We start from the raw sequence: 18,885 nt of genomic DNA on the forward strand, positions 1-18,885 counted from the left end.
AAAAACTGTCTATGAGAGGCGGGCGTGGTGGGGGACGGTAGCGGATCGACCCCCGATTTTTTACCACTTTTTTGGGGGTTGAAATTGTTCTCTCGTCTCTTGCTTGCTTCAGCCTTCTTTCCGCGGTTGATTATTTGTCCATGGTCTCTTGTTTGAGGTCATCACACAAAATGAAATAAATGCGCAGGCGTCTTAAACTGTGCACCACAACTGCAGAGTGACTGTCACAAAACACATCCCTGCCAAAAACCACAACTCTTTGAATTGGACATCACCAATACATCTGCATGAAAGAAAATAACAGAGCTTTAACTGGGGCGAATAAATGTTTCGAGCCAGAATACTAACAAAAAACCTTAGTTCAGGCTGGGAAAAAGAAAAAAAGCTTTAATCCTTTAACTCCCAAGATCTGATTGATAATAAATTCTCCCCTCCAAATGACACACATTTCCTTGTATATTAGTTACGAGAATTTGCTACTAGATCATGATAACTTCTGATAATTTTGAGTATTCTCGTCACCTGTTGGCTTCATAATGTATGGAAACCATAAGGGAGAAGGTAATCACTTTGGGGAGTTAAAGGGTTACGTACCGTGTAAGATGGAGAAGAATACTAGAATTAAGAGCAAAGTCTTACCTTTCCCCAAGCTGTCCGCCCACTTGAGAGCACGGCGAACTCTTTGGTCCAACTAAGAGTTCCTACAATCCTACAGAGACAAGATAGGCTATGTTTTTAAATACCAAGAGGTCTCGCATTGAATTGGGTGTGTCAGAGTAGATATGCAAACTCAAACGCCAAAAATCAAACGCAGCTTTAGGCTGACGTTGTTGATTGGTAAATAGGCGCATCACTTATGACATGGGAAATGACCTCTGGCTACTTTCTGAGTTCGTGAAATGATATTGAGATATCATTGCACTTGTTTTCCGATGCGACAAGGAACGCGAAGCGCTTAGCCATTATAACAACCTTTTGAATAGGCGAAATGTGACTCTAGCCTTCTGGTATATGTGGGTTTTGTGTGCCAACGATTTTTTCTCGGCCGCACCACCCTACGAGTGTGCTGCCGACAAGCTAATAAAAAATTGGCTGAGAAATCAATGACAGTTACAAAGTAATGCACAGAATGATAAAAGTTCTGGTTTCTATTCATTACAGCGAATCCGTTTCTCTTTGTTCCTTCCTTTAAAGAAATAAAATTGTTTTAACACAACGCCTCCACATCCTGCGTGGCGAGAGTCACGTTTCGCTTATTCGTAAGGTTGTTATGTAATGGTGTACTTTCCATATCACGCATCGGTTTTGCTTTGCATGGTGTCTTTTGCCTACGAAAAATGAAAAACCTCCGTCCGTTTTCAGTGAGCCATGGTCGCGAGGAGATTGATAATTTTCGAAATAGGAATTTACATAAAGAAACCATCATGCCGACGTCCAGGGAAACAGACTTCACTTTCTGCCCAAAGCTAAAAATAACCCATTTAAAACCGATATATCCCGACCAACACCTTGTTTTTCCCTCTCTCTCTTTCCTTATTCTCTCTTGACCTTACACAATTACACCCATCAGTTTTCCAAATGCGAAGTTGTTCTCCCGATCTGACTTCAATTTCGTAACATTAAATTGAATTATTTGCCCCCCAAATAAAAAAATTTGTCACCTACCTTTCGTTTATTGTTAATTTTTTAAGATAGTAAGTCAATGAGGAAAGGCAGGGAGTACGAGAGGGTCAAACTATAGGGGGATTGGGTTATAGCATCTGAATTCGATTGAGCAATAAACACAAGACTATCTAGTGACTTGCGCAACAATAGACGTTTCTTTCCGCATAAGTCACAAGTTATGGTTTCTATTTATTATTGCGCTCTTGCAAACAAAGCTCAGTGTTTACCAAGAATTCGACGGAAATATCACCATAGGAATAATTTAACACTTCTATACAATTTTAGCAAGGGAAGGAGTCCTAAAGGCAGTTTGAACGAAATGTGGATACATGTGATACGAGAAAAGCATTGCTGTTCAAGAAACAAATGTTTTAGATCACAAAGCTTGGATTTGAATTTATGCTTTGTCTATTGGTTTGCACAATGAATACTAGTGTTAAAATTTCTCCCTATACCAAGTGCCTTTTGGACGAAAATGTAACGGAAAATATCAACGAAATACAAAATGCCTACATTGGTTTAATTATCTTGACTTCTTAAATAACGTTGGTAAAAATCAAAAGGGTTTTTTGGACGGTATAGAATGTTCTGGTCGAAGGATCTAAGTGCCAAGAATTACAACCAAGTCGCCCACGGACCATACACGCTTAAAATTACTTTTCTGTTGCCTTTAATGTTTCTTTTTCAACTCTCCAAGTATTGTTAGAAACTTACTAATTTTTTTTTTACAGTTGCCACTGAAGTATCAATAAAGTGATCTGCATAACACTTGAACGAGTTGGCATGGGCGAGTTGGCACGGGCGATTTGATCCGTGGGCGACTTGACTATATACCGGTGCGAAGGGTAGCCTCGGAAGAACATGATTCATATCCAAATTCGATTTTGCAACTTAGCTATTCTTTCTACCAAAATAAAGAAAAGACAGAAAAGATCTGTCATCCTACTAAAACATACAAAGAGCTAAGAAGTATTTCTTAAGATCACAATGTTATAGAGGGCTTTAGTAGACCAGTCAAATCTGTATTAAGCAGTCACCCTTTGGAAATGACCGCTTAATACAGGTTTTACAGAATAGGGGTGTTACCAAAAACACAATGTTATTGCATAATTGACCACTTGATGCAGAAAAGCTGGCTCAAAAATACTACTAACATTGATTTCTAGAGATAAATATGGATTTAATTTTACTTGAAAGATTATTCTTAGTTTATTTGAGTGGTTCTGCTTTTAAGTGACTGTTTAACATGTGGAAGACATACAAAGGGGCTGTTGGTACTTAGTAAAAGTGACCACGAATGCTTGAAATAGAGGGGAAATTTACAGTAACTAAGGAAAAAATTTGTGATTTTCACAACCAACTACTTAATACAAGGTGAACACTTAATACAGTGCCACTAATACAGGTGCGACTGTAGTGGCAGCAGTAAACCAAAAGTGGGTTTATCATTCCCTAGAGCTATGGAAATAACCTTTAAGAATTGTGGTGGCAGGAATGTAGCTAAAAAAAATGGAACAGCTTGACAGGAACAACAAACTCACCATTGAAACATAGCCACCAATCCAATGAAAACCCAGACAAAATCTGAACAATAATACATTCTTCAGCTGTGGCACTAGCTGTTTTCATTCTGTGTGGCAACCCAGAACAAATTGTCAAGCCCTGAGGTGTACTTTCTAAAAAGATATACTTCTAGAAAAGTATATCACACCTACTGGATAGTAATAAATTTATTATGAAAGCCCCATATAGTTTAATTGTAGTTGAATTTGTTATCCTGAATAATTATGACTATGACATTACTTACTTTCAGTCACCCATCTCTTGTGCAAAGTCCATGATCAGTTCAGGAGGTCATGGCACCACAGATCAAGACCAAGGAAGAGATATGTTGTGTGGGAGCGATGCCTTTGAGGGTCAGCTTTTAGCCACCCATCTCTTGCACAAAGTCCACTCTCTGTTCTGAACGTGTAAAGACAGTCCATTGGCCAAAACAATCAACACACTCACTGCTTATTTTTTTCCTTTTTTGTGGGACCAAGTCTTTGCATCACAGATTGAGACTAAGGAAGAAATTGGCTGGGTGAAACTGACTTCTTTTTAGGGGTTCAGCTCTTAGACACCCATCTCTTGTACAAAGTCAACTCTCTCATCAATGCATAAAGACAGTCCTGTAACTAAGTATTAACACGTTCCCTGCATATCCTTTTCCTTTTTTTCAGGACCAAGTCTTTGCATCACAGATCAGAGATTTGTTGGGTTGAACTGACTCATGTGTGAGTCAGCTCTTAGGTGCCCATCTCTTGTACAAAGTCCACTCTCTGTTCAGCACTCTAAGACAGTCCAGTGGCCAAAACAATCAACACACTCCCTGCATATCCTTTTCCTTTTTTTTTGTGGGACCTAGTCTTTGTAGCACAGAGTAAGACTAAGGAAGAGATTTGTTGGGTTGAACTGACACCTTTGTGGGTGATCAGCTCTTTGTCATCCATCTCTTGTAAAAAGTCCACTTTCTGTTCAGCACATAAAGACAGTCCAGTGGCCAAAACAATCACACACTCCCTGCATATCCTTTTCCTTTTTTTTTGTGGGACCAAGTCTTTGCAGCACAGATTAAGACTAAGGAAGAGATTAGTTGGGTGAAATTGACTCCTTTGTTGGTGATCAGCTCTTAGGCACCCATCTCTTGTACAAAGTCCACTTTCTGTTCTGAGCACATAGAGACAGTCCAATGGCCAAAACAATCAACACACTCACTGCTTTCCCTATTCCTTTTTTTGAGGGACCAAGTCTTTGCATGACAGATTAAGACTAAGGAAGAGATATTTTGGGTGAAATTGAGTCAGCTCTTAGATGCCCATCTTCTGTACAATTTAGTCCACTCTCTGTTCAGCACATAAAGACAGTCCAATGATTGAAACAATCAACACACTCACTACATATCCTTTTCCTTCTTTTTCAGTGGGACCAAGTCTTTGCATCACAGATTAAGACTTAGGAAGAGATTTGTTGGGTGGAACTGACACCTTTGTGGGTGATCAGCTCTTTGTCACCCATCTCTTGTACAAAGTCCACTCTCTGTTCAGCACATAAAGACAGCCCAGTGGCCAAAACAATCAACACACTCACTGCATATCCTTTTCATTCTTTTTTTGTGGGACCAAGTCTTTGCATCACAGATTAAGACCTCATAGTGATTTGTTGGGTGAAACTGACTTCTTTGTTTGGAGCACCTCTGTGATCAAGGAAGGAATCGATAAGAAATGGTAAGAAACAATTAAAATAATATAAAGGAACATCGTTCAAGACATAGGTTTGAAGATGCCAAAGATCTGAAGAGATGGCTTATAAATGATAATTTTCTAAATCCACAACACGTCCACGATTTGTGATATACTTTAGTTGGAAATTTAAAAGAGGATAAATGCCCAAACGCAAATTTCGGAATATCTCTCCCTTCTGGACTGTGCCTAGCCTCCCAGCAGGCCCTCTTTATCATCATTCAGCCTGAGTTATTGTTTCATTGCCTGGCAACAAAGGAAAACTTCACATCCACATTGTGATAAATTACACAGGAAAAAAATAGAGATACCAAACTGGAAAATCATTGGTAAATAGCTAATTTAAGATACCATTATTGGAATATTATTGGCAAATATTGATGATACCAATATAATTCCAACATTGGTAAACTTGGGAAACACATACTAAATGATCATTGGAGTTTTCTTGGAAATTTGTAGGTAAATTGATATGTTTAAAATCCAATCTGGGAATAAAATTGGTATGTTTGATTTTCCAATGATGTCCTTAACAATGATAATCCAAAAATGGGAAATTAATTACTATAACAGCATACCAACATTGGAAGATTACAGGGAACATACTGGTATCATTATAATATTATACTCCAAGCTTGGAATAACAATGGAATCTATAATTTTGTGATTAAAACCTTCCATTATTAGCCCAATGTTGGCAAAATAGTCAATTACAAGGTGTACCAACATGGGGATATTTAACGAAAATTACTGGTATATTAAGCATTTAATACTCCTAGCTTTGTGAATTCCTGGTATAGTAATATCTGTTTTCTGAAAGATGCCATTGATACTGGTAAATAGTGGTAAATAGTCAAGGTTTTGTGATACCAACATAGGTGTATTTCAGGAAATTGACTGGATTGTTAATCAAGTAAACAATTGTATTCCTAAGTTGGAGTAATAATGAAAGAATATATACTTCTAACTTTAACAATCCAATGATAACAATGATAACAAAATATGGAAATTTGTGATTTTCCAGGGAATTCACTGGTGGTTTCTTTCTTCAATTAATTCTGCAAACTTGGAATAAAACTGGTACATTGTCAATAAAAGTAAAGGTGTGGTAGATGTCCCAATGTTGGGAAAAAAGCAAGTTATTGTTTGTGAAATACCAGCATGAGAGTTATCTCTAGACCTTAATTGACTAATTAATGGAAATGCTCCAAGATATCACTGCTAGCTAACTTTGCAACCATCACATTGAAATAAATGATTAAATCATGGTGCATGAAGCAGGCCATTACATGCCAAACAGCATGTTCTTAGCAGTAAATACCTTGAAATAACAAATTACTCTTGCGCATACAAATTTAATGTTTAGAAGTGTTAATTCTTATTTCTGCTTTATACACAACTTATAATTATTGTAGTGACTACGAAGTAGGGTAGCATTTTGGGGCTTGGAAATAGACTTGTTTGCTAAAGGTTTACACATGTATCAATAATATTTGTGCTTAAAGCTCAAATTCCTCCCAGCGAGTGTAACAAGTGGCCCATTCTCCCATCAAGTCAATTCCAAGAACACTATTCAGATGAACATCTTGGGCTGGTGAATTCTCTGGTATCCATATTGTGCCACTATGTTTTACAAAAAATTGAACAGTCACAGTTCTCTGCCTCATATTGAAGGCAAGGACAAGTGCCTTCCACAGTGAATCTTCATCATCACCTCTTACTTCAATCATATCATTTCGTACAGGATAATAAGGGACGACCACTGTGCCAGCACTGATTGGAAAAATTCTTCTCATGAAATCGTTTACCACATATATTGGCCCTCTAGCAGCCTCATCTGCATGAGGAACGAGCATAACTTTCCTGCTTACATTTAGAAGTGGTAAAACTATGTCAATGTCAGTTTCAGAAACAACCTTCATACCATTGTCACTTAACCCCTGTTCATCAAATTTCTTTGCTCTGAAAAAGTGTTGCCATTTGTTAACGACAAATGCACAGAAAAAATTGAAAAGCTTAACAGTCACCTCTCCATCTTGAGCTATGACGATGGCATCTTCCTTTTCTCTAAAAAGTAAGCCATCATAGCCATGGGTTGGAAACCAAGCACTACGGCAACATATGCCATCTTCTTCAACACTTGCAATAGGTACAGAGTGTTCATTAGCAATGGCTTGCTGTATCATTCCATTCACCGGAAATGGGTTTGCGCCCCCAACAAGAATGCCTGTTACATCAGCTTGACAGTGAACCTGTTCGTTGGCAAAGTACATTTTCTTGGCCTGTTCAATAGATTTTGCCCATAATTTGTTTGGATCAGTTTTTGCTGGGTTTGGTACTTCTTCTCTGGGATCTTTTCTAAACTTAAGAACTTCACGCCGTTCTTCATTGGATGCAAAAGTACATTCAATGTTTTTGTGGTTATTGGGCTGACGTACGTATCTCCTAACTGCTCTCTCCTTGTTCCAGCAAGAGTAATTGTCTTGTCCACTGAAATTCACTGTATCTTCTTTAAAATGAAGAAGATTATGAACAATCATTGTGCAAGCTGTTGGACCTTTTCGGTCTTCAAGTAAAATGGCATACCTTAATGCCATTTGCTGGAAAGTTTCGGCATCATTTTCTGTCCACCCATGCCTTGCATGGTTCTGGAGAAACTCCACCATTCGCGCAATGCATAGCCATTCTTCTTGTTGATCTTGTGAAAGAAGTCCGTTGAACACAATCTCAGATGCTGGAAAAGCAAACTTGTTCAAATCATCAGCTTTCCAGTAGCCAAGACGTTTCTCTATACCCCTTGGGATGCGTGAACTTTTGAATTCTGTGGTCCATGGAAAATCATTTAAGCGTTCATCTGCTTTAGCCCAGTCAACTGCATTGTCCTCATCTTCTTTCAACTTAAGAATAGCATTCTTGACAATGTTAAGATGAATCGTATGCATCTCATCAAAAACCAAGTCTCTATCATACAAAAATCCATAAAGATAAGATTGACAGTCCAGTGTAACCACTCTCTTTGGAGAGTCGCTGTCTTACACTGCTTCTTTCCTCTGTGGCTATTTCACTTAACAATTCCAAGTTGTCAAGGATACTTTTCTTTTCTGCAGGATAGCGTCCCTGTTTTCGGAAGTTGGGGTAATAGTAGTGGAGTGTTTCTGCAACATACACACTTTCAGGTTTGCAACGCCGGCAACCTGATTTCCCCATCTTAGTAAATTTCCCAACTTCGCACAAGCCACAGTGATCCCCTGAAAAACACAAAATTAAATGTCTTATGGTTGTTCTTCCAGCAGGTTTACCACAAGTTGCTAGATTATAATTGACTTGGATGCCATTGATGAAGCCGTCCTCTATATCCGCTATAAGTGGTTCCAAAAAAGGATCTAAGGAAATTGGTCTTTTCTTTGGAAGCATATGTGACGGTACAAATCCTACCACGTACACCTCTTCAGCTTTGCACCTTTCTACCTTTGACATTGTTGCTATAGTGATCTCAATTGCTCCACAACCACGGAGTGATGAACTAAATGGTTGCCATCCATCCCAATGTGCTGAAAAAAAGAAAAGGTTTGTTTATTAGGCAAAAGGCATGGATAAGTGTAATTCTGAGTGGCTTATCGATCTCAAGCTTCAACTGTAAGCAATAAGACTGGTTTCTGTAATAACTTGGTCTACCCAGCTGTCTAAGAAATGTTAATGATCTAATAAGATGGGCCCAGGCCACCTGCGGCCACGCCCATCTCATGCTCTGATTCAGGATTTTATTCCAGGGATGTTATTCAAGGCTACGTATTTTCATTCGCTCAGAACAGGTCATCTTTCATCAGCCATGAGTTTAGGTGATGACAGATGTTGCTCAGCAGTTTATATGAACATTCCCTGCTTAAAGGAAGGGCTGGAATGTTACGAATTTACATGTTGCACCCTACAGATATACAGTATTTTACAGTATATTTGCAATGGGCTGAATGAAGCACTGACCAAGAACTGATGCAGAATTTCAATTTCAAAGATGCCAATGCGACTTTTGAAATGAATGCAAATTTGTGGCTCATCAGGCAAATGACCCTGGAGATCGATTATGGGAGCCAGCGAGTAACTGGTACCTGTTCAAAAAGTATTACACTGTCCTATAGTGTGACAGTCGCCACACTATAGGATAATGCAATACTTTTTGAACAAGAGAAGTAGTGAAGTAATTATTAATTTTTTATATATTTTAACACTCTCATCTTTTATAAACCAAATTTATTAGCCTTGTTCAGTTCTAATCAGAATGTTCATTGAGTCCTTCAGTTCAGATATGGAAATAGTTTCAAGACCCGTCTATGAACCCACAGAGTTTCTTGTTATTTAAGCTTTGTGTAAAAAATAAAAGGGCATATGAATAATAGGACTATATGTTTGTTAACTGATATTTTAAAATGTGCCCAGATATATCTATTATTTGTGTACGCTTAATGTCAGATTGCTTCTATGATACATGTAAATACTGGGGAAATGTTGAAAAATTGAACAAAAAATGGGGAAATGGATTGTTAACAAATGAACATTGTACTAACCATCATATGCAATATTCCTTGGATCTCCTCTAGTTGTTTGGATCTTGTATATGAAAGTATGAAAACATTCATGGCACTCTATTTCACACTCATTAACACTACCAGCAAGTTTAGGTGAGCTTGTGATAACCTCAGCAGAAATAACAGTCTTGCAGTCAAGTTGTGGACATTTAACAGGGAGAATCCACTCTTCATCCTCATTCCAAAAGTATGACAATTCAGCAAAACGTTTTCCATCCCAGAACTCCTTTTTAAGGCCCTGACCCCAACCTATTTTTTTATCAGGTGGCAACCAGTGGGCCCTTTGTTGCCAATGAGAAGTCATTTTCATGCACATTGAAGAAGAGGAACACCACCTTTTAACCTTGCTTATGATGCTTAGGTAATAATAAGGTATGTTTCCAAGTTTTCCACAATAAGGGCAACATTCTTCTTTATTTTGAAGCAAACCATACTGACAAGGGTGGCTTGAGTCTAAGCATACCCAGTACAGTTTTGGGGTGCTGTATCCAATGGTCTCAAGCAGAGAACATACTTCATCCCATTTGGAAGGCCAGATAGTGTTCGCCTCATCAACTCTATTGTTGTTTCTGGAATACAGTTTCTTTCCCCAGTCTAAGAGGTCTTCAAAATTCTTTATAGAGATTGCCATTTGATCCTTCATTTCAACAGCTCGTAAAATTGCATCAAAAATGAACTTATCAACATCATCCCCTTCTTCATCGTTTCCATTATCAACATCATGATCATAAACATCATCATCAGGCCCGGCGGTATCAATTTCTTCCCAGTTATCCATTCCATTAAACTCACTGTAACTTGAACTTCCGTCGCTGCTTATGGAGTTCATTTCGTCAACATCGTTTACGTTTTCAGCAAAGTTACAAAATTCATCAGGAGTGTCTTCTGAATAAAATCCACACGCGTAAGCTGTAATTTGCTCACAATTGTCAACACTTTCTCCCGTACGACTTTCAATGTTCACCGGTTCTGCCGTGAAACAGCAATCAACTACATCTTGAACTTCGTTATTCGAAAACTTGGCTTTCTTCGATCGCTGAAGGTGTCTCCATGCTGTTGTAGGATAGACTGGCTCGCCTGTGCACACCTCACAAGGACAATGAACATGACCATTTGATTTTAAATTTATGTTTATCGCTTCTTGGTTCACTGTACAAAAGCAAACGGAAGGGCAAGTTTCTTCGTCTAATTTTTTGCACGCCATTTTTTCCCGCGACAAATCTTCCATCCCGGAGCCGACGTCATGGTGACCAGCGGTTCATGGCTTTATCCATGCGCGATAGAGCGAAAATTCTCCCGCCATTTTGCGCCCGGGTTTTACGCCATTTGTCAGTGGGTCAGCATTAGATTCCATCCACCAAAACCACCTCGGTCGAGAGGGACTGAGATGGAATATTTAATGACTTGCAAAACATAACCGAAGATTCTCGGAAATCCGCAACTGATGTAGCCGAACATCAAAAGCTGCAAATCCCATGATTCTTGAGGAACAAACAGAAACAGCATAGCGAGAACTTTAAGTCGCGAACCACTGATGGTAGACATGCAAATAATTTAGGATACGTAAATTCTGTTGATGAGGCGCATAAACTTATTGCGGAATTTGAAACAGGATTGACGACGAAGTTTTCTTTCTTTAAAGCTGTCAAAGGTTTCGGGAACACATATATATATATTGATATAGCTCTTTAGCATTACAAAGCTTTGCTATCGCTATTGTGCATTCTCACTAGTTTATCTAGTTCAAGTCCTCTGGCATGGCTTGGATGATACCACAATTGTGGAATCATTCGGGTTAATTTAATGCTTACACCTCCTTCCTCGGACAGAAGTCACAAAATACTGGGGGAAGATGCATGAGTTATTTAAGGAGCAAAAATTCGTTTTTTACTGGTGTGCCTTTCCTAATTTTGGGAAGGAAAGTGTTCAAATGCCAGCACGGCATAGATAGAACAGCTGGAGAGAAAAGGAAACGAAAAGATGCAGAAGAAGTACTGTATATAATAATTTCTTTTTATCCTCAACCTTTGTGTTTTTTGTCAACTATGGCTTGCTAATTCGAAAGTTCAAATACTTGAATGGGTCATATGACATTGATCTCAGAATACTTTTATGACAAACGCGATAACAGTTCAATCTTGGCTAAATTGAAGATGGTTTAGAAGTTAACAATTATAAGAACTTTTCACTAACATATGCTGCTGACAAAGGAGAAAATATATGCAATTCTGCATTTCTTGCTTTCTATCAAGCAATCATATGTTTGCTCCTTATCACGCTATGACACTTCCGTTTTGTCACATTCCAAAAAATAACTTGAGAAATACACTGTCACTCATCTTACACTGTTATATTTACCTATTACAGAAGGCTGGAAACAAAGATTTTGTTTTCAAGAAAATGAGATTTCTTTTCCAAGACACAAGGAAGTTTGACTGCAAAGCACAAATAAAAATGCGAGAAATTTTATTTTTTTCAGAGAACAAGGTAGTTCTACTCATGTATAAACAGAACAAATGCGATTTAATAAATCAGATATGCGGCATGACTCCTTTTCTTCCATCCCCACTCAAAACAAGCAAACACACCTATAGAGGTTCCAGTCTGGTCTGCAAATGAAAAGGAGGAAGGTGATCACTGCAAAATTAGGCATTAGGGTTCTTATTTATAACATATTGATTATTGTATACTGATATCAAGAAATTAAGGTTGCAAGTAGCAGCCAGCTGAGTTATAGTTTGAGTTTTATCAAGTCCATTACTTTGTTAAATTTAGAGTAACCTTGTCTTGAGAGAGGAAAATTGAGGAGCTGTAATATACTTATCATCAATTAGGGACCACTAAGAAAAATTTATTTATAGAGACTTTTGAAGGAGAGGGGTAAGACTTGTGACAAGCTGGCAGACATATAGATAAACTTTACTGCTAAATGGGTTACAATACAAAGTTCTCAGTATTTGGATCAGCTATGGCTCAACTTAAACTTTGCTTTAGCTTCAAGTTTAATCCTTTGTGGTTTCCTTTCTCTGTGTTTATTTTTCACGTTATGTACACAGAAGAACACAAAAATGACAAGGAATGCTTTTGAATATTAAGAGGCTGGAATAAGCAAGAAACCAAAACTGAATTTTAAACAGTACAAAGTTAATTTGATCTTCCAATGTTATTTAATTTTAACCATTAATAGAATTTGCTATTTAAATTTATCCCCTCCATTTTTCTGGATATTGTGAGCAAAAACAAACAATTATCACAAAATGCATGGTATTCAATGGTTTGATTCACCAATGTGGCAAAGGCCTTTCACTGTCTATCCATAAAAAGGGAAATAGTTTGTAAAATGTAAGACATTCTGCATCTTGAGCATATACTTATTCATCCATGTGAAATTAAAGGTTACTTGAAATAAATGTGAAAGATTTATACGATTTTCAGACCCCTGATAACAATTAGTAATGTGCTGATTTGTTGTACTTAAAGTTATGATTTTAGCGGAAATAGTGGAAGAAATTTCTGGACCTGGAATTTTGTTGCAAATGTCTGTTTAAATCAGTTTAAGTCAGTTAAAAACTCTCCTGTTTCAAGATGATTACCACACCAGAACCTTTTGTATTCTATATTGTGCACCATGTTATGATTATGGTTTCAATAATAAAAGGTGCTGACTCAAGAACTTTGCAAAATATCTCTACATACAAAGAAATAGATTGTGGTTATGTACTCCAAATAGCAGGTCACATCAGTCTTCTGTAAGGAAGTAGCAGAAATTGCTATGGTGGTTTTGGTGGATGGAGAGAAACATCCACCAAAACCACTTTATTCTATGTGTTAAGAGTTATGATAATCATTATGGACGTTTGGTCGGTCAGCAATTGTGCACCATAAAAAATAATTAGCCAAAGCACTAACTGCTAATTAGTGGTATAAATCTTTTGTCTCCCTGAACATCTAACAGTGGCTATAGATAAAATTTAAAAAATATATTGTTGATAGTTTTGGTCAAAGTTTTGGTGGATGTTCCCTAATGACATCCACCAAAACTACGTAACATCTGGGCACCTTTTAAATACGTGAAATATCTGCATAAAATTGCGTAAAATGTTTTATAATACTACAATCGAACAATAAATTAATACTTACCATTTCTTGAGTAAAAAGTTTTGACGCAATTTCCCAAACAAATGATACACTTAGGTCATCGGGATAAGTCGGCATGTTGTCGTAGCTTCGTAATTTTCATTTAGTATAACAAGTCATGAGTTGTCCATCATTCCATCTCAGTCCCTCTCGACCAAGGTGGTTTTGGTGGATGGAATCTAATGCTGACCTTGTCAGTGATGCGAAGGTGTTTGGCACTTTTTTCCGGGTTTTGTAGTGTAGGAAAGAGTTTTATTTTTCTTTTAGCCGCCCAAATATGTCGACAAGTGTAAATACGGAAGAAAGCAGCGTTAATATGGATGAAGGTGTTGCTCTGCCGGAGGATTTCAGAGGTAAATAGTTCGCACTGCTTTATAAACCTACTGCCGTACTGTAGCTGGTTGTGCACAAGCATATTTTTCTTAAATCTTTATTCTCAGAATGGAGTTGTTCTGATCTAACACAGTGGATGACAGACACTGACAAATTTAAAAAGGAAGAAATTTCGCTTATGAAAGGTATGTGCTGCCGCAATATTGGAACTTGATATGCAGCAAATTTTGTGATAAGTGGACCCTGATATAACTGAGCTAAAAATTAAGCTTTGATCCAGTTCAGTTTTACGTTGCACTTTGACAGGAGCCGAAATTTCCGGAAAGTCGTTACCAATGGTGGACCGCCAAGTGTTAAAAGATATTGGCATAACGAGTGTTGGGAGACAGCTGGAAATTATCCAAGCGTTTCAGGAAGTAATTCAACCAGCAAGTAAGCCTTGGTCTTGAGCAGTACTGTAAAATAACTGTGAGGATTTAACTTTTCTACCAGCGGGATATTTGGGAAGTTAATTGCATTTCTCCGAGAGTCAGAAATTGATCAAGTTAATTCAGTTACTTTGCAATAGTCCATTTTGGATTTCTTTGCTCCTTCTGGATAAAATAATGTAGTCCTGACTGTGCAAATTTTAAATTAACTGAACATGAGGCACACTCTGTATAACTTTTGTGCCTACCATGTTTTCATTAATTAGTAGGAAAGAAGGAAAATGACCAGTAGTAGTGATGCAAATGATCTCCATGTTTTAGTCTTTATTTAGGTCAGATTTTAATTTAATTTCTTTCAAAATAATTTCTTTCATTAATAATGCCAGGCACTGAACAAATGTGTGCTGACAGGGATCAAGAAGCAGGAACCTCAACTTTCAACGTTTCGACGTTCAACAATCAGTGGAAAAAGAAAGTTAAGAAATCAGACCAGCGTAAATGGTCAGAGTGTAACAAGAACTTATATCGTACAAAGTAGGTAGAAAACCAACACTTAATACTATCACAATTAGATTCTTTTACTTACAACAAGGCTAGAAAATGAATAACTTTGATTGACCTGATATAATAGGATTGCTGTTGTACGAAGAGAAGTAGGCAAGATTTGGCCAGGAAATCAGAAAATCTACTTCAAACAAAACCAGGCCAACCTACTGAAGTTGGAAGAGCTAGCATCAAGACTAGCTGATACTTGCTCAATACCTGAGATCGGATTTGGACGAGGTAATAAAATTTATGTAGCTGATTCTCTGTGTGAGTAAATTATAGAAAAAAAAAAATAACAGCAAGTCAAGGAAGTTCTTAAAGGTCAAAATATAAACTGTATCTACACTTTGTAGCTCTCCTAAAGAACTTCTCATTATACAGTTTAGAAAATCAGAAAGACTTATATAGCTTTTAAATATGTGTATTCCTCAAGTCTTTAAACATCCTGATGATTTATTCCTTTCCTTTTTCTAGAAGCCACTCGATCACATATCCTCCAGTGGTCTCAAGAAAAAAACCGCAGAATAGCTGATGGCTATGATTTTGAGGTATAGTGTATGCTCAAATAGCATTTTCTTCATATCATGTGTTAATATGCCTGTGAACAGGCTTCCTCTTATGAGGAGTACATCTAGTGAAGAAAGAAAATCAAATGAGTAGTGTCTTTAACTTGAGCCCCATTTATACTTCCTTCTCATATCCCCTTTAAAAAGTTCTTCCCGTTTTTCCCAGTCTTCCCCATAGCCTATAAAGATGGAACACAATTAGATCAAAATTTTGTTACTTCAACTTTTTAGGTTGAACATACACGTGCTAAGGGGGCAAAAAAGTCAGGCATGGAAAGCCCACCAAGCACAAGTACTAGTGGCACTGACGATAGTAAGCAAACCTTCCAAACCTGTTGCTTATAAACAGTTAGACAAGTTACTTTTAATTGTGTGCTTTTTTACAGTCAGTAAGAGGCACCTTTTTACCCTCAGAAATCTAGAAAAGTCCCATAATTTTCTCTGTATGCTTACTTTCACCAAAGTCTAACTTGAAAGAAAACTGGTGGCCAAGTTGTTTTGAAGAGAGGTTAACTATATGTGGTCTTATACTATTACACTTGCTCAGAACATTCTTACAAGACTTGGCTTTGAATTATGATTTGTGCAAACCTTTACCACAGTGTATATGACTGAAAAGAATCATGCTTGTCTTTTTATGCATGTTTTTTTGTCCTTCATTTGTCAAGTGTCAAGTGATATATGGTACAGTTTTGTCAGTGACATTTTTTCAATTCAATCTACTTTCAGGTGGAGATACAGAAACATTGGAATCAGGAGATACTGAAGCAGAGCAGGATGTGGAACGCGACATTGAGAAAATCTCAAAGACAGCAGCCAAAGTTGTTTTGTTAGTTGCATTCAGTGTTAATTCCTTTGACTACTTATCTATTAATAGGAATCTTAATCCTCTAGCAAAACATCTGAAAGTCAAAACACGGGGAATGGGTAAATATGAAATGGCATGTTCAATAGCAAAGCAATTGTTAAAGCAACAGTATATTGTTCCAAGGGACCCTGCACATGAGTTAAATTACAATTGTATTAAAAGAACAGAAATTAAAAGCAACAAGAGCTTAAATTTCTTATTTGATAAGTCACCTAAGCCATCTTCAAGTGATGAGGAAGAAAATGATGAGAATATGGTTTAATCCAAACTCAAAGTCATTAGACAGTTTCTGATAGTTTCTGAAATAAGGACATGTTGACCAAGTTACCATTATGGGTATAGTTTAACTCATCTTTATATCAAATTAAGTTGAAATTTGAAATTAAGTTGATACTGAAACAGAGCAGAGCACAACATTTATAAAATCTCGAAAACCGCAGCCAAAGTTGTTTTGTTAGTTGCATTCAGTGTTAATTCCTTTGACTACTCATCTATTAATAGGAATCTTAATCCTCTAGAAAAACATCTGAAAGTCAAAACATGAGGAATGGGTAAATATGAAATGGCATGTTGAATAGCAAAGCAATTGTCAAAGCAACAGTATGTTGTTCCAAGGGACCCTGCACAAGAGTTAAATTACAATTGTGTTTAAAGAACAGGAATTAAAAGCAACAAGAGCTTAAGTGTCTTATTTGGTAAGCCACCTAGTAAGCCATTTTCAAGTGATGAGGAAGAAAATGCTGAGAAAATAGATTGAGCACAAATTCAAAGTCATTAGACAGTTTTTGACAGTTTCTGAAATAAGGACATGTTTACTAAGTTACCATTATGGGTATAGTTTAGCTAATCTTCCATATGAAATTAAGTTGATGTTATTAATTAAATATATATATCTTGAAAAGTGATTACAAGTATAAGTGACAGTTTAAGTGCAGACCTTTTGTTTGGTTTATAAAACTAAATTCAAGAAGCTACAAACTGTGCATAAAATATGTTTTATTGGTTACAGCTTTATTCAGTTGACTTACAGATCTGTTTTAACTGAAAGAAGGAGATTATCACTTTATAATTTGATTTTGGAAAAAAAATAAAGTTTATTTTGGTAAGGCAAATGTGGTATTACTTTGCTGGATTTAATGTACCAATAGTTTTTATATCATTACATAATAATTCAATATACCAAGACTGGCAAAACAAACTATAAAACAAGATTGACAAAAAAAAACCTCCACTAATATTCCAATAAGTATTATTGTTTGCCAATAATGGAAAATTAATCAAATATGCCAACATTGGAAAAAACGTATTCAAAATTCCAGTAATTTTCCAGTCCAATATTAACATATTCCAGTATTGGGAAATTATTTCAGTGTACCAAGGATGGTAACTTAAAACTATTCTTCCAATAGTTTTCCAAACAGTATCAATATATCCCAAGGCTGGAAAAGTAATTTTGATATTTCAAGGTTGGAAAACAAAAACAATTTTCCAATAATATCCTAATGAGAATCATCATTTTCCAATATTGGAAAGTTTATTTCAAATACCAACATTGGTTTTTATATCATTTTCCCAATGTTGGTATAGTAAATAACTTTCCAGTGAAATCCCAGTAAAAAACCACTGATAATCCTATGTTGTTCCAAAGTTGGTATTTCACTTTTTTTCCTGTGTTAGCGTCTACATAGCAAAATCTCCAAACAACAAACATCACGAGTCAATTTGAAATATTGTTAAGTTATTTCTAAGGATTAACATTCTCCAAATTTAAGTGCCTTTCAATGACTGATGAAGGAGTATATTCTGAGTAATATTTTGCGAGGGTGTCGGCCATTTCTAACAAATTTCACCCCAAGTGTACCCTCTACTTCTATCAGCATCTAGACACTTAAACAGAGTGGGGCTGTCCTGGTGTACCGGTACACGGGGGAATTCCTATTGTTTTCATATCCATACATGGAGTTGTGACGCAGTTCGTTAATGTTTCGTTCCTTTGTGTACCGGTACACGAGGACACAACCAACAGAGTCTACATGTAAGTCCCCTGTGAGTTCCCCTAAGTTACACATTAAAAGTTTCTAATAAAATTCCTTCAAAAAATACGGGAATAATCCAGCAGAGATCAAAAGGGAGAAAGCAAGTTTTGAAATATTTTCTTACGTACCTTTTGGTGACACGAGGTCATGATTTCTTCCTTTTCCGACCACTCTTTCCGTCTATCTTTGGTCTATTTACCATCAAATGACGACGATAATATTTTAAAAGTAAGACATGCCAAGGTGCTCTCTCTTTCCGGTCTTGTATCGAAGCAAGCTGGTTTTTTTTTTTCCAAAAGATTTCAAATCCTCCGCCACCATGTTGGATTTACCAATCTGTTGCCCAGTTCTCCTCACCTTACGAAAGAACGCGCGCGTTTCGTGTTGACTTTTCCGTAAGCGTGGAAATCGCGGGAGGGCTCGAGGGATTACGGTATCTGTT

General features: G+C 37.0%; 3 protein-coding genes and 3 long non-coding RNA genes across 7 annotated transcripts; 1 reads left to right on the top strand and 5 right to left on the bottom strand.

Moving 5' to 3' along the window:
* Nucleotides 1-74: 74 nt before the first annotated feature.
* Nucleotides 75-3,622, bottom strand: LOC149041429 (uncharacterized). The gene is made up of 3 exons (XR_016188995.1): nucleotides 3,473-3,622; nucleotides 640-709; nucleotides 75-283 (listed from the first exon to the last, which is right to left on the bottom strand). It is a non-coding gene; the product is annotated as an uncharacterized LOC149041429 (long non-coding RNA).
* A 290-nt stretch (nucleotides 3,623-3,912) lies between these two features.
* LOC113678740 (uncharacterized) lies at nucleotides 3,913-18,781 on the bottom strand. The gene is made up of 2 exons (XR_003446919.2): nucleotides 18,572-18,781; nucleotides 3,913-4,900 (listed from the first exon to the last, which is right to left on the bottom strand). It is a non-coding gene; the product is annotated as an uncharacterized LOC113678740 (long non-coding RNA).
* On the bottom strand, nucleotides 5,544-10,808 carry LOC149041430 (uncharacterized). Its single transcript, XM_089214018.1, has 2 exons — nucleotides 9,509-10,808; nucleotides 5,544-8,497 (listed from the first exon to the last, which is right to left on the bottom strand). Exons 1-2 carry the CDS (start codon nucleotides 10,755-10,757, stop codon nucleotides 7,911-7,913), a joined length of 1,836 nt encoding a protein of 611 aa, XP_089070144.1. The 5' UTR covers nucleotides 10,758-10,808; the 3' UTR covers nucleotides 5,544-7,910.
* LOC149041431 (uncharacterized) lies at nucleotides 5,582-7,922 on the bottom strand. Its single transcript, XM_089214019.1, has one exon. It carries the CDS (start codon nucleotides 7,886-7,888, stop codon nucleotides 6,446-6,448), a length of 1,443 nt encoding a protein of 480 aa, XP_089070145.1. The 5' UTR covers nucleotides 7,889-7,922; the 3' UTR covers nucleotides 5,582-6,445.
* LOC149041432 (uncharacterized) lies at nucleotides 11,978-13,863 on the bottom strand. 2 transcript variants are annotated; one of them, XR_016188992.1, is made up of 3 exons: nucleotides 13,670-13,863; nucleotides 13,439-13,487; nucleotides 11,978-12,138 (listed from the first exon to the last, which is right to left on the bottom strand). It is a non-coding gene; the product is annotated as an uncharacterized LOC149041432 (long non-coding RNA). The 2 variants fall into 2 exon arrangements; XR_016188993.1 differs by lacking the exon at nucleotides 13,439-13,487 and having other exon boundaries at nucleotides 13,670-13,857.
* On the top strand, nucleotides 13,848-16,808 carry LOC149041433 (uncharacterized). Its single transcript, XM_089214020.1, has 8 exons — nucleotides 13,848-14,019; nucleotides 14,107-14,184; nucleotides 14,306-14,431; nucleotides 14,814-14,961; nucleotides 15,059-15,210; nucleotides 15,448-15,521; nucleotides 15,771-15,852; nucleotides 16,269-16,808. Exons 1-8 carry the CDS (start codon nucleotides 13,944-13,946, stop codon nucleotides 16,667-16,669), a joined length of 1,137 nt encoding a protein of 378 aa, XP_089070146.1. The 5' UTR covers nucleotides 13,848-13,943; the 3' UTR covers nucleotides 16,670-16,808.
* Nucleotides 18,782-18,885: the final 104 nt, after the last annotated feature.

This window comes from Pocillopora damicornis, chromosome 8 (genome assembly GCF_964200805.1).
Source record: "Pocillopora damicornis chromosome 8, jaPocDami1.2, whole genome shotgun sequence".
NCBI classification, from domain to species: Eukaryota; Metazoa; Cnidaria; class Anthozoa; order Scleractinia; family Pocilloporidae; genus Pocillopora; species Pocillopora damicornis.

Bases quoted from the DNA above. Each gene is read 5' to 3' on its own strand.
- LOC149041433 (XM_089214020.1), top strand. From the start codon at position 13,944: ATGTCGACAAGTGTAAATACGGAAGAAAGCAGCGTTAATATGGATGAA. The intron at 14,962-15,058 runs GTAGGTAGAAAA...CTGATATAATAG, and splicing joins AAGAACTTATATCGTACAAA to GATTGCTGTTGTACGAAGAG. The intron at 15,853-16,268 runs GTAAGCAAACCT...ATCTACTTTCAG, and splicing joins TACTAGTGGCACTGACGATA to GTGGAGATACAGAAACATTG.
- LOC149041430 (XM_089214018.1), bottom strand. From the start codon at position 10,757: ATGGAAGATTTGTCGCGGGAAAAAATGGCGTGCAAAAAATTAGACGAA. The intron at 8,498-9,508 runs GTTAGTACAATG...TCTTTTTTTCAG, and splicing joins AAGGAATATTGCATATGATG to CACATTGGGATGGATGGCAA.
- LOC149041431 (XM_089214019.1), bottom strand. From the start codon at position 7,888: ATGCATACGATTCATCTTAACATTGTCAAGAATGCTATTCTTAAGTTG.